This window comes from Trachurus japonicus, chromosome 20 (assembly GCF_045865225.1).
Source record: "Trachurus japonicus isolate A0001 chromosome 20, Traja_1.0".
Lineage (NCBI taxonomy): Eukaryota > Metazoa > Chordata > Actinopteri > Carangiformes > Carangidae > Trachurus > Trachurus japonicus.
In genome coordinates this window covers 7,482,186-7,496,151 of record NC_140926.1, presented here as the reverse complement: position 1 = coordinate 7,496,151, position 13,966 = coordinate 7,482,186, and the positions used below count along the sequence as shown (strand labels likewise).

The 13,966-nt window shown below is 42.1% G+C and overlaps 1 protein-coding gene across 1 annotated transcript in view; it reads right to left on the bottom strand.

Annotated features, from left to right (window-relative positions):
• adarb2 (adenosine deaminase RNA specific B2 (inactive)) overlaps window positions 1-13,966 on the bottom strand; it is a 217,482-nt gene that overhangs the window by 19,939 nt on the left and 183,577 nt on the right. The window contains exons 4-5 of the mRNA XM_085763456.1: window positions 10,239-10,353; window positions 532-700 (exon numbers count right to left, since the gene is read on the bottom strand). Coding sequence (XP_085619582.1) covers window positions 532-700; window positions 10,239-10,353 — 284 coding nt within the window. The remainder of the gene's footprint in view (window positions 1-531; window positions 701-10,238; window positions 10,354-13,966) is intronic.

Below are 13,966 nucleotides of genomic sequence, written 5' to 3'. Positions count from 1 at the left end.
ATTGATGTTGGATGCAGAAAATGCAAAAAATATTTAGATTTCTTTTCTTTTTCTTTAACAAGTGGCTTCCTAAAGTTTACTTTCTTTGTCTCTGACACTTTACTGTGCAGAGTGTTGTTTAGATATAAATACGGATCTTATATGTTAAATATAAAACATAATAATGATAATAAAAAATTTGGTTAAGAGGATTAAAAACTCTTCAAACCTAAGCCCTTACTATAAGAGAATATATAGTTTCTGGGTACTTAAGATTAATACTTTACATGCAAAATGTGTGAATGCGTCATAGGTACTTCTTTAAACTTCTGGCTGTAAGTTTTGTTCCAAGTCAAATCAATAACTCTGATCAGCAAAGAAGCAAACTGATTGGTCGATAATGAGCCAGGCTTCCAGACGACCAATCGACTGTCTGCCTCCGCCGAGCGACGTTATCTATCTGTTTCAGGGAATTAAGGATGTAAACGACACAGAAAGTAAAAAAAAAAAAAGAAGGAAAAAGTACGACACTCTGAGGATAAATCTATTTACCTTAAGAAGAGTTCGAGCTGTGAGTAGAGGAAGCGTAGCAGCGCTCTGCGGGCCGTGACCTCGGCGTGACAGTCATTGACCACCTGTCCCTGGTCGCTCAGATACTCGCCGTTTATGCACTTGGTGCCGGTGGATAACGCCACCACCTGGGCGTGCCGCAGGTCCAGCCCTGTTGAACAAACACACACACACACAGACACACACAGAGAGACAAACGTTGGCCTTACTGTGCTGTCATACGTCCCATTGACTACATCGATTCCTTTATCCACAGGCTTAACAGTGTTTTAATACCTAATGCATTTCCTTTTGTCATCATTAGAAAACACGTCCACCTGTTTTTTTTTAAAATTCGATTGCTGAATTTAACATGAAACCAGCAGCAGTGGTGATGATGATGTGGCCAAAGGTGAAACCTCAGGGCGCCCAGACAGTAAATGCAGCCATTGTTTCCGTCTCTGTAATATATGTACGTATGCATAATCGATAACGACTCGTCTGGCCACATGAATAAATCACACGTCTGACTTCAAGCTACATAAATCACACAGAGGAGGCCAGAAGACGCCACCACTGCCGCCCTGGACACTTCATCATCCGTCTGCTGCATTATATTCTGACCGATGTGAAAGGGCCAGAGGTGTCAGAAAATATTACAGGTTTGGTTTTTTTCACCATTGATGATTGTTTTGTTTTTTCTTACAGTACCACCTTCACTTTGTCTTGCACTGGTTGTGTGTGCATCTGTGTGTTTTAAATAATGTCTACTACTCTCTGTGCCGTCTGGGGACAAATAAAAGTTCATTGGATTGAATTGTATGGTGAATATTTTAGAAAATAGAGCGACGTTAATAACAGTTATAAAGAATGAGGCAAAAGAGAGGAGTAAATATGCATTTATCATAGCAAAAGAAACACTAAGTAGTTATTTTGTACATTGTATTTTCATGCAGTGGCGTGCATCTCTTCAGTCAAATCATATATCTGAGACGTTATAGACCTGAGACTGAAGCAATCACTTCTCTAAGAGAAAAAACAGCTTATGTTTTCCACAACCACAGTTCTGTGATTAGCAGGACCCGTGTCTCCTCAGGAGCTTCGACCACATCAGGACTTTTCTCAGTGTTTTCTCAACAGCCTTTTTCTCTGTGTGTGACTCTGGGTTTTACGTCACAGCTGCAGAAATGAGTCAGTCATTGACATATGAAGCCTCAAACATCTGCAGCCACCTGAGCTGACATTTTACAGACACCTGTGTGGGACTAGATATGGTATGTCCACTATCAGGATGCAGATATAAGGCATTAAATGTAGAATCAGGAGGTAGAGAGTCAGTAGAGAGTAAAGTTGTTCAGTAAAGTCCAGTGGTTCTGAGGGGTAGATATCATACTGGATCATTTGAACAGGTGATGAACATTAGTATTTTATTTTGTTGGTTTGCCATTTGTTGGGAACTATGCAAGTCTAGTCGCTTTTCCTCTGTGTTGCTAGCCCTCCTCCCGGCCATGTGCATTCGAATCCAGCCAGAAATCAATCCATGGAGCGGTGCCGGATAACGTTACTTATCATATGCGATGTTACAACGTGTATATTTTTGTAGTCTTATCTGTCATAAACAAGAAATTACGGGTTACGGGGTGCGTTTGTGTCGTGGTGCAGCTGAGTGACAAAGCGATTTTTTTGGAGCGACAGCGACAAAAATAAAAGGTTCGATATCAACGCACCTTTACAAAGTTGGCTGATTGGAAGGCAGAGAGCCTACATTCTCCCTGTAACAAGTTACAAGTCATTTATTTAACCATCACAATTACTCTGAAGCTGTTTAATTAAAGCAAAAATGTAGCATAATAAAAATCCTGCAACAGCTACTGTCAAATAAATGTGCTGCTGGAAATCCCTCAACAAGTATCCTTGTGTGAATGTGCTTGTTACTTTCCACCACTGCAGCGTGTGTGGCAAACGAAAAACCACTACAACACTGTTGAGGACACATGCTTTATATCAGAAAAAGGTGATGTGATGGTGTGGTGTCGGCTAATTTAGGGCCCCCCCTCGCCCCTCTGATGACACATGTCCAGATAACTGTGACTGGGATGGCTCGATAAGAGGCATGAAACAAGAAGTGCAATGAGAGGGGTCACAGATCAGAAGTCAGCTCGTCCCGTGTTGGTTTTTTCTCTTTTCTCGGCGAGGATTAAGGCCGGTGCAGGGGCCATGCGAGAGCCCCGGCTGACTGACAGATAGACAGGGGTGGGGCTGTCTGGATCAGCACGTTAACGGCATGCAATTCCTTCCTTGGCTGCCACAAATCTCTCCCATCGCCTCTGAAAGTCAGGCTTCGCTGGCTCCTGGCAGACCCGCAGGCACCGCCAGCCCGGCACATGAGCTTTTATCAGCCTCGACCCAGATGGCACTGTGGCGGTAGAGGCCTGACAATGGAAGGAGGGCAGGGGAGGAAAAGATTGAGGGAGGGAGGAGTGCGTGTGTGTGTGTGTGTGTGTGTGTGTGGGCAGTTGAGGAAAAAAGAGCGTATAAAGGAAGATAAAGGAAGAAAGTAAAGAGTAAGGTAGGGTGGAATGAGTTCAACTTTTCTCTAGTCTATAAGACAATGCAGAGGAAAAGTTTGGTTAAGAATCATCTTAAAATATATTTTTTTATTTAATATAATATATATATAAAACAAATCATCAGGTTGACGGCATGAGATGTGATAAATGTACCGTGCCTGGGTCATTCAAGCTTCTCTCTACAGCTCTAGTAACAACAGGTCGATGACAGCCAATCAGAATAGAGGAGGCTGTGAGCACCTCTTCTGATTGGCTGACTGTTTTCTGAGTGATCCAATAAAAATAGAGCAGAATACAGGTTAAAAACACTCAGAGAAACCAAATCCTGCAAGTTGTTGCATGGTGGGTCCAGGTGGTGAGGGGGCGGGGCTTTGTTGTGACATCATAAAGTCACAGGAAGTGCTAACGGCTGGTTTTAACGGCTCAGTTTCTGAAAACAGACTGTGTGTGTTTCTCTGTGGCTTTGATACTTTTCACAGTATTCATTAAAAAACCCAACATAGAGCTGCTTTATAATCACACGACACATGGAAATCTCACTTTAGATAACATGCGACCTTTAAATGTCAACACACACGCTCGGATCTGTTAACTATTAAAGCATCTTTTCAATATTTCTGTTGTAGTTAGGAAACTGTGAGTCTAGAGGAAAAAAAACTTACTGCTGCACAGAAAACATTTGAAATTTATGACTGTACAGTAGCATAAAAAATCTCTATATCATGAGTCGAATTATTGGTATTCCCTGTAAGCAGCACAGCACAATTCCTCCCTCTCTGCGATAAGGTGAGTTCAAAAAGGTAACAGACTCTCCCAATTTCATTCTCCTGCTTTTCCTTACCGTTCCACTTTGCGATTGTTTAGATCAATTTTGCAGTGGATAATTTCTGCTGCGCTGCTCGCTACCCTGCCATGAAATTGGCACTGAGGTTGCCTTCAGTTTGCAGGGGAGGGGAGAGAGACGAGGAGGAGGAGGAGGAGGAGAGATGAATGAAAGACAGAGAGAGAGAGAGAAAGAGAGAAAGAGAAAGAGAGAGCCAGAGGCAGGGTTTCTGTTTTTAAACCAGGAATAATCAGCTGCATCACAGAAATACAAAAAGAAAGGGTCAAAAGGAACAAGGTAGAGTCGAGTCAAAGGCCTGAGGCGCCGTTCACACACAAATACATCTGTTTATCACTGCTGATTCAAAGATGTCACACCCCGGGATAACTGCACTGTCGAAGAGCATGTACATCATCACAGACCGAGACCTGCAAACCTGCAACACACTCTGGATACTGCACGATATACTACTATACTACTGTATAAACACACACTGTGACGGCATGTGGGGCTGAGACTTTGTTTAACACACTAACTTGAACTTGGCTGCACCAAAAAAAGAAAAGAAAAATAAGGGCGTTGACTACAGATCAGGTGTGAAGCAAACGGCTCGACCTGTTTCCTCCTTTGTCCAAATCCAAATCCGCGGTGCAGACAACCCTCTCTATTTCCAAGAATAAACTTAAAACCTTCCTTTTTAATAAAGTATATTGTTAGGGATCTAAAAATGGCAACATATCTTAATGTTTTTAAACCACAATTAAAAATCTATCTGTTCTTAACTTGGTTTTTAACTCTGGCTAACTATTATTTGTATGACTGCTATTGTTTATCACTTGTCTTATCGCCTTTAATCGTTTTTGATTAATATTGTTTTTAATTGTTTGATGCATTTTTTGTATGAAAGGCGCTATATAAATCAAATGTATTATTATTTTTATCATTATTTTGTGGTAGATCCGGTTCGAACCGCTCCAGCCATCACAGACAGAACAACTGGACACGACTGCTTTCAAAGCAGAAGAAAGTGAGGTCGCTGTATTTTTCATGGCTCGTGTCAACACCTGCGACTAAAAATGTATTCCCTCCTTCCAACCTCCACCGCGCTTCCAGCTGTGCGGCAACACAATGCTCGGCACACCCATACTGTGAGTGCATCTTGTGCCATGTGCCACTTCTTCACTAAAATAGAGTCTAGTGGGACATTATGACCTAACATTGGTCTTGGCTCTGAACAGGTAAAAGTAAGAGGAGTAAGAAAAACAGAAACGAAGGAAAAAACAAAAAACAAAAAGTCTAGAAAGAACAGGAGCTTCTTGAATCTAAGAGATGTAAATTATTCACAATCTAATCTATTTCACATTGACCTATCTTTGTAGATTTACATCAAATCTTACACTGAGTAATTATTTTATGTTTGTGGTTAATGCTGATTTACACTGCACAGCCCTGCAGCAGACTGATCCCTGTTAAAGGTGTTTCCGGTCACCTGTAGATAAGGTGTAGAGTTATATAAATATCTATTTTTCTTTTATAAAGAAGCATTTTATGGAGCTAATCTATTCCCTCATTCTGGGGAAGATGTAGTGGTGTGGGCGGAGTTGTGTTTTGTTTAGTTTCACAATTTAAGCATCTAAGCAGCAGAGCCTGAAGCGTCCGCACTTTTATCCTCTTCTTTGGGTCAAGCTCAAGCTTTGGAAAACTTTTTTTTTTATAAAAGCTGCCACCAGAGCCGTGAACTGCACCGGCTTTCCAACAATCCATCATTCAGAATATCAGAAATAATTCAAAACATGACATTAGCGCTATTGTTATTGATACTGATAAGTACGGTGGCCTGAGGGCTCAATCAGAGAAAGAGAGTACATGCAAAATCAATCAATAAATGGTTGAACAACAAGTCGGTTCATCACTTTAAAATCTTGTTTCTGCTTGTTTGTGTTTGTTAAATTCAAGATGATTTTTTTCTGGTGTTGACTTGAGTTAACTTTAACTTTTTCTACCATTGTCGTACCACTGGAATAAACTGCAGCAGCTAAAGTAAACCTGTGTCAGAGCCTAGAAACAGCTGATCCTTACCTGTTGTGCACCACTCAAGACACAGATGCACAACTACAGGATCTCAGGGGATAAATCTTCCTCAAAACGACCGATATCAAGTGAGAAGTGAGAACTAATCATCACTATGGAAACTTTAGGAACTGTGGGGAGCATCAAACCGGAAAAAAAATCCTTACAAATGACATGTCCATGAACTTTACATTGATCCATTATTACACAAGGCGACGGCAATCGACAGACACTACAGAGCTATTATCAGACTCCCTTTATTCTCCATGGTTATACAACAGGAGGAGGTGGTGGTGGTGGTGTTTCCTAATAAGGCGCCCATTATCTCTGAGCACCATAAAAGGAGACGTTAAAACATTTTCTTCTAAAGCAGAATGAGCTTTCAAGGTCAACTTTTAGTAAACTCATTTATATGCCATTTAGGTTGTGTGTGCTCCATAAATCGTATCTTTCTTTCATGTGTTTCTTCTTCCTTCTTCTTTCATCAAAAGATGCCGGATGATTACGCTGAATGTCATCCGGCGCGTGTCGTGTCGTGTCGCCTGAATCGCAGAAAATCTCCACCGAAAACGCTCAGCACTTCCAGAGCAAAAGAAAGAGAGAGAAGGAGAGAGAGAAAAAGAAAGATAGATAGAGAGAGAGAGAGAGGAAACATCTTGGCAAGAGTAGAGAATGCACCTTGTTGAATCTTTATTAGCTTTAACAGGCAACTGCTCTGAACATATAAGGGTGTCTTTGTGAAATGCTACTGAAGCTCTCAAATCTCTCTCTCTTTCTGCTGCAAACACACCCTGGGCACATCTCTGCTTTTTCTTTCTTTTCTGTTTTTTTGCCTCTAAGCAAGCTGTTTTGTTGCCAGATGTGATTATTGAACGTTAAAAACATTTTTCAGCATCCGGAAGAACAGATAAAGAAAAGAAAAAAAAGGAAAAAGAGGAAAATCCCACATTTTTTTGAAAATGGGATATCCAGACTAAAAGAACCATACAGTAGCTTCGCTGCCATTTGTAATCAACTTGTTTGAAACCCTTGGCTCTCATCTCTCGTCTTTTGAGTCCCTGTGGTATTTCTTCTTCCCACCCAGAGTCTCAATAAAAAAAAAATCCTCAGAAGAAGATTCTCTGGTCCCGTCCTTTAAAAAAAAAAGGAGGGTGGGAGGGTGTCTTTTGCATTTTCCATGTGGATGTTCCTGATTTTTCATGTCTCTGAGCACATCTGAACACTGTTTACTATCTCCAGACACCCAATGCTATCTCGGACCGAGTCAAATGAGATTTTCCGCCATATTTGACAATGTGCGATGGCCGTTTTTTTTTTTTAAACTTTTGGCGGTCGTCTCGCGGCTCTCAGGCTGCATGCATGGTGGCGAGGCTAATCTCACTCAGGTTGGGGCTCAACTGTCTCAGTGGGGTGGTGGTGTGGGTGTGGGGGGGGGTTCGCTGTCTGCCTGCGGTTCAAAGACGGTTCCTGATTAATATTCTTGAGGCAAAAGCAGAGGAATGAGACACAGAGAAAGACAGAGAGAGAGGAGAGAAGAGAGAAGAGAGAGGAGTGGGGGGGAGAGAGAGACAGAACAGGACTCCCCAGTGTTCCTGTCAAGTTTGGTGTCTGACTGCACGGACGCCATCGGACCACCTCCACCATCAACACCACCGCCACCACCGCTGCCGCTGCTGCAGCCGCCGCCGCCTCACTGCGAATACTTGGCAGCCCTACGTCTGGATCTTTGAAGATAACGTGTGCTATTAATAAACAAACAGAAGCAATTACTGGGAGGCAGAGGAGAGGAGAGGAGAGAGGGATTGGATTAGGTCAGGATGAGCGCCAGTCTCACTGAAGTCTAAACTGATGAGCTGCAGCACTCCAAAGACAGCAGCGATACCAATCCCTCCTCACTGACCCCTGCACCCACACAGCCTGCAGCCACACAGGGAGATAACGCTCCTCTGTGTGTGTGTGTGTGTGTGTGTGTGTGTGTGTGTGTGTGACTGCACTCCACATGTGTAGACCTGTGTGCATTAAACCCCACAACATAATAAAAGCCCTAAGATTTGAAACATTAGTGGCTCATATTAAGCTGTTTATTTGAATCTTGACTCCGTTTCTTAAGGCGACTGTTTTTATTTTGGTCATTTACCCAACACACACAAATACATATGCACACATATATGTTGAAATGTGCCAATATTTATTTATTTCAGTATTCTCATGTTAAAGGTATAGTTCAACATTTTGGCAAATTGGCGAGCTATTTTTAGAAAGGCAGAGCAGAGCCGCGAGCTGCTCAGAGCTACTCTACGGAGGCTAATGAGATTTCTTGGTTTCCCTCATCAAACTCATCAAATACACAATCTCCAAACGTGGTGAAGTGTGCAGGTCACCAACTTGATCCACCACAACGTTTTGGAGTTGTTTTTGAGGTAAATTCATGTAAAACCGCTGATGTGCGTTCCTGTCGAAAAAAACTCAGCGGTTTTGCATGAATGAGCCTCCGTAGCGTAGCTCTGAGCAGCTCACAGCTCTGCTCCGCTGTTCTAAAAACAGCTTGCACCGACAATTAAAGGTAACGAACCTACTCCTAAAACTAGAGGGATTATGGCAATGGGCTGATTTGCCAAAATGTTGAACTATCCCTTTAAACGATGCCTCTGTTCTCTGGCACTGAGCTGACGAACATTTAAAGCAAAGAGCAGAGAGTTGAAGGCTTCGCTCGGCCTCATATCTTCACAGTTAAACTGTGTTGGCAGGTCAAACTGGCTCAGCGTCCAGCTGCCATCAGCGTTTATCCACTGTCGCTCTACTCTACTCTACTCATACAAGCAGCCACTAATTAATCCACTCTGTTGCAATGAGAAACATTTACATGCATGCATTTTGTCTTTGAAGCTAGAAGAGAGCAGGTCGGTCTGCAGGTTCTTCACATGGTCACCTCCTTCTTTACCTGCACCATCGACTCATCACAGCCTCAAAACCAGCTCTGCTAATCTCAGATGTTATTTTACACTATTCAACCTCAAAACAACCAACCAGCCTCTGTCAGCGACTTCTCCATCACCGTTTTTGTACTATTAGCCTTCAGTTTTGTGGAGGCAGGTACAGGAAAGATGGTTATCCATATCCCTGTTTACATGATAAATACCAGGATACTGGTTTCTGACAATTGCATCTTACTTCTGTTTTGTTAATACAGTACATCAACACAAAAACTGGATATTCAAAAATCCAAGTCCATGTAAACGCACTGGGTTAGTACTGGAAATAAACAACCAGCACAGTAATGTGAACACACACAACTATGTGTGACTAATCCTAATTATTTAATTAAATGCGTACATTTCTTTTCTTTTCAGTTTTAATCATCATTCCAGCGTTTCCCTTTCTTTTTTTGTAGTGGATTAATGTGATGTAATCTTTGCTCTGGAGAGTCTGGCACAGATTAAGCTCCTCTGAGGGTTTTTTTTGTAATTCTTCTTCACGTCTCTTATTGTGTGTGTAAATCTGTATTATTTGAACATATATATAAACCAATACAGATAAACAAAGCCTGGTTTTGGTGATGATTTTGTTACATTTATGTAAAAAGTTGAGTTTCTTTTTAAATAATAAAACATTTTTAAAAAGTCAGCATCTTTGGATTTCTTGTAGATTATCTATATTATGTGGGCATGTGTGTTTTGTTTGTGGTTTTTGTGTGTGTGGGATGTAAAGTGCAACAAACGCCACACATGAAAGATAAATAAAGCAATGAAAGATAAATGTGTAGTAATAACTCATTGTTTCGTGCTGCAGGAGAACAACAGTGCGAAGCTGCTTCCTCCTCCTCCTCCTTCTCACTCGGCTTCCAGAATCCAGATTAAGTTTTTAGATGATCTAGTTAAGATTCCCACTGTGGCGTCGGGAAGTGCTGTCAGAGCTGCCTGAGAACAGCGAGTCCAAGCGTGCGGTGGGGGATGAGTGACACTCACCACCATGTCTCATTCTCCTCAGAGACCCTGAGTAGTCAATAATTCATCAGGAAGGTACACTACACTCTCCTGCACGAGAAGCCCAAGGTACCGCTCGCTGTGGAGGAAACTCTTCCTCCCTCCACTTTCACTTCACAGTTTTCTCTCTCAATCTAGAATTCCTCCCCACTCCTTTTCTTTTCTTTTTTTTTTTTCTTCCCTTCCCTCCTCCTTCACTCTCTCTATATTGCACCACTTCAATAATTCAAAGTGATATATAAAAGTCAATGAAATTTGCCATACCTCGGGTCATTACGATGCCTGCCAGGGATTTGTGTCGGGCGTGCGCAGGACTGCAGCCGCCCACCAGCGAACGGTACTTCTCCCGCACCAAGTGGAATATTGAATCGGCAAAGTCCTGCGAAAACACAATCGCTCCCTTAATTTCTGACTTCACAGATTGTCTTTTTTTTTTTTTCATCAATGCTCTGAAAATATTCTGCTTCTCTAAAATCTGTGACGGTTTGGACGACAACTTACCTGTTCAAAGGAAGTGAAACTTGTCCCTGTTATGTGTCATTGTAGTTATGTTTACAAGACTTGCATACAGTTTGTTGACTAATACAAGGTTTAAAGGAATAGTTCACCAAAAAATGAAATTTACTATCACTATTGAAGTGTCCTGAAGGGATATAGTCCAGAGTTTACTCGAAACGACTTCATTTAGGACATTTTTACAGCCTAAACAGTCTTGTATTGAATTTGCCTGGGCGCAATACAGGACTGTTTAGGCTGTAAAAACGTCCTAAATGACGTCGTTTCGAGTAAATTCTGGACTATATCCCTTCAGGACACTTGGATTGCAGCGGATGAGCAGTAAGGAAGAATATTATGAGGTTTTTGTGAAGTTTTATCAACCTTTTTGTGTCGAGCACTATTGACTCTCATATAAGGATTTCGTTGGACTACAAAGGAAGGAATAAAAAACTACTTCAGAGTATTCATCAGCATGAGGATGAGTCCATTATGACTGAATTTCATTTTTTGGTGAACTATTCCTTTAATCTGTTGTCTTCCACTGTAAAACACTTTCTGCATCCTGAGTTGACCCCAACAAGTATCTACAGTATTTACATCTTCATCTCTTAGAGGTTAAATTGACCATAGGGGTATCAACTCTGCTGTTGTTGCCTGTTACAGAATAAACAGCAAATGTCTCCATCTTGACATCAACAACAGTAGATGATAAAACCTTTAACAACAGATCAACGATGCATGAAATTCCCACCATCACTTTGTTTTTCTGTAATGGTCCCCTCCCCTCCCCACATCCTACTACAAATATGAACATGAGCATTTAAAAAGATGACCCAAATACAATATATAATCTGCAATAAAAGGTAGATAAAAAAAGTTATGATATGAACTCATGATATGAAGTCAAGTGAGCAGTTAAAAAAAAAAAAAAAGTGGGTAAAACCTGCTAATAAAAGCTGCCTGACCTCTTTTCCACTGTCAGTCAACTTTGCCCTTGTTCTCCGACCTTACACACACAACTGCAGGGGGTGAAGTCACACACACACAGACAGACTCAGGGGAGGAGGAGCGAGCTGCAACACATCGTGCAAACTGGTAAAACGGATCTGTCACATTTCATCTCAGAGTTGTTTTTCCTCTCCTGTAAAAGTGTCGAAGCTTTGATTGAGTGATTGTCTTTTAAAAACTTCAGCAGATGTTCCTGCAGCGTGTTACAGCGGTGTTTGAGCACTTGTTACAGACGTTACAGCGGGAAAAAGGGTGAAAATGAGCAGCTTAACCCCAGTTTGTGTTGTGTTCACATCAATGTTGTTGACCTGAGCCAATAAACACCTGTGTGTCTTTGACCCTGGTTGTGTGAATACAGACTTGAACCTTTTTCTATTGTTGACAAAAGCTCAATGTTAACAAGTCTTAGCAGGTTTCTCACCAGTGGAAAAGACGCTTTATCATTGTTTCTTTTCTTTTGGTTTGATCCTTTTTTACTTTGTCTTAGAAAGAGTTTCATTAGTTTTATGTTACTTATAGCCAAACTCACACATTTACACCCTATAAAACAGTGTGGTATCAATGTATAGTATAGTGGCCCATCGGTGCTCATGCTTCCTTAACTCAGAGGTAAGAGACTGAGATGAGAGATGTTGGACACTTATCGATCATCTATTATCGATCATCTCTTATCTTCCTCTGACTCTATCTGAGCCTGTGATCTAATGACCAAACCCACAGAGAGTTAAATTGAACATATTTTTTCCGATTTGCAGCATTTCTGGCTTTAATATCATCATCATGACCGCGGCCAAATATTATATCAACATTTTCCATAACCAAAGAAGAGTCTTGACGCTTCTCAACCTTCTCAATCTGATTGTTTCCTCTCTGGCTTCACTGAAGTGGAGGAACATGTTGGACATTATTTTTACATCAGTTTTTCACTCTCTCCGCCATCTGCCACGCGGAGCCTCGGCTCTTCCCGCTCCCGTCTTTCTGCCCAAAACCGTTTATTTGTGCCAACGAAGCCATGAGGAAGGAGTTGTCACGGACTACCACGAGGTCTCTCAAACGCAGATTGTGAGGATTTAATAAGAAGAGAAAATGATACGTTCGAGGCTTCTTCTGTCCGCCGCCGTCGATCTCTTCAGCCCAACAAACACTCCTCCTCCTCCCCACATTCCCACTCGTTCCACGCTGTTAGACAGACGCTGCAAAGCCGTGTGGATCATATCCGCAGCCCTGCGAACCTTTAATGCTCTTTACTCCAGTGGTAATTAAGGGCTTAGTCTCGCAGCGGCCTTCACGCCAAACTGTAGAGCATAAACGGATCACCGGGAGATGGCACCAGAGTGGCAGCGGAGTGGTGGGGCCTTTCGGACAGATTGAGCCCCGCCGGTCGCTAAAAGGACATCAACAGATGCCGCGGTGACAGACGCACAGAGCGAGAGAGAGAGAAGGAGAGAGGGAGAGAAGGAGGGAGGGAGATTAAGGGCGAAAAAAAAGGCACAGGGAGGGAGAGAGCGGCTGAATTAGTGAGCATATTGCACATTATAGCCCTCGTCAGGGCTGTGAAATACTCTCACAGTCGGTGGCGGCGGCGGCGGTGGAGGTGCTCGCAGCCCGTGTTATGGTGTGGTGGGTGGCCTGTCTGTGCCTGTGTACAGGGCCGGCCCTAGGATTTTGGTGGCCCCTAAACAAGATTTTTGTTTGTGGCCCTGCACTCTAAGCGCAAACATCAAATCACTGGTTAAAACTGAATACAGACATGTTCATGCCCTCTGAGGTTTGAGGCCATTTTCTCGACTTTTACAGATTTTCTTAAATGTATCTTTTTAAGATACTTGCAGATGTAACAATACTCAAGTGTTTTATGTCTAAATATTAGAACCTCCGCTGTAAGCACACTGAGGCCAATTTGTCCTAGAACACTGTATAAAGAAATAATTTAGGCCAAATGCTAGAAATTTGAGGTCTGCTTTTTGAAAAATGTCATATCCCTTGTGAAAACACACCTTCAGTCATGAGAATGAACTGTTTTGGTGCTTGAAATAGGATCTGAATACAGTAATAGATAAGTGTAGAAAACTAAGTCTAGAAAACTAAGTCTAGAAGTCTAAAATGAAATTTTGTAAGATTGCTTTTTGAGCACAAATGTTGTCATTCTGCCATTCTATTTTCACCAAATGTCTCAAATGTAAGATAAAAGAAGCTGAATATTGACTTCAAATGACATATAAAGCTCATAGCGTGCACGTGCAGACCTCAGGATGTTTAAATGACTTGATGAACCCCGGTACCTTTCTGATCATGTGGCCCCCCACCTAACGGCTGTGGCCCTAAACAACCGCATACTGTAGAGTGTTTATGCCAGGGGCCGGCCCTGCCTGTGTATGTATGCATGTGCACATACGGAGTGTCCGCCTCGGGCTTTTTCCACTGAACACAACAACAACAGAGGAAGAGGAGGAGGAGGAAGTGAGACGATGCCAACAGTCAACAAC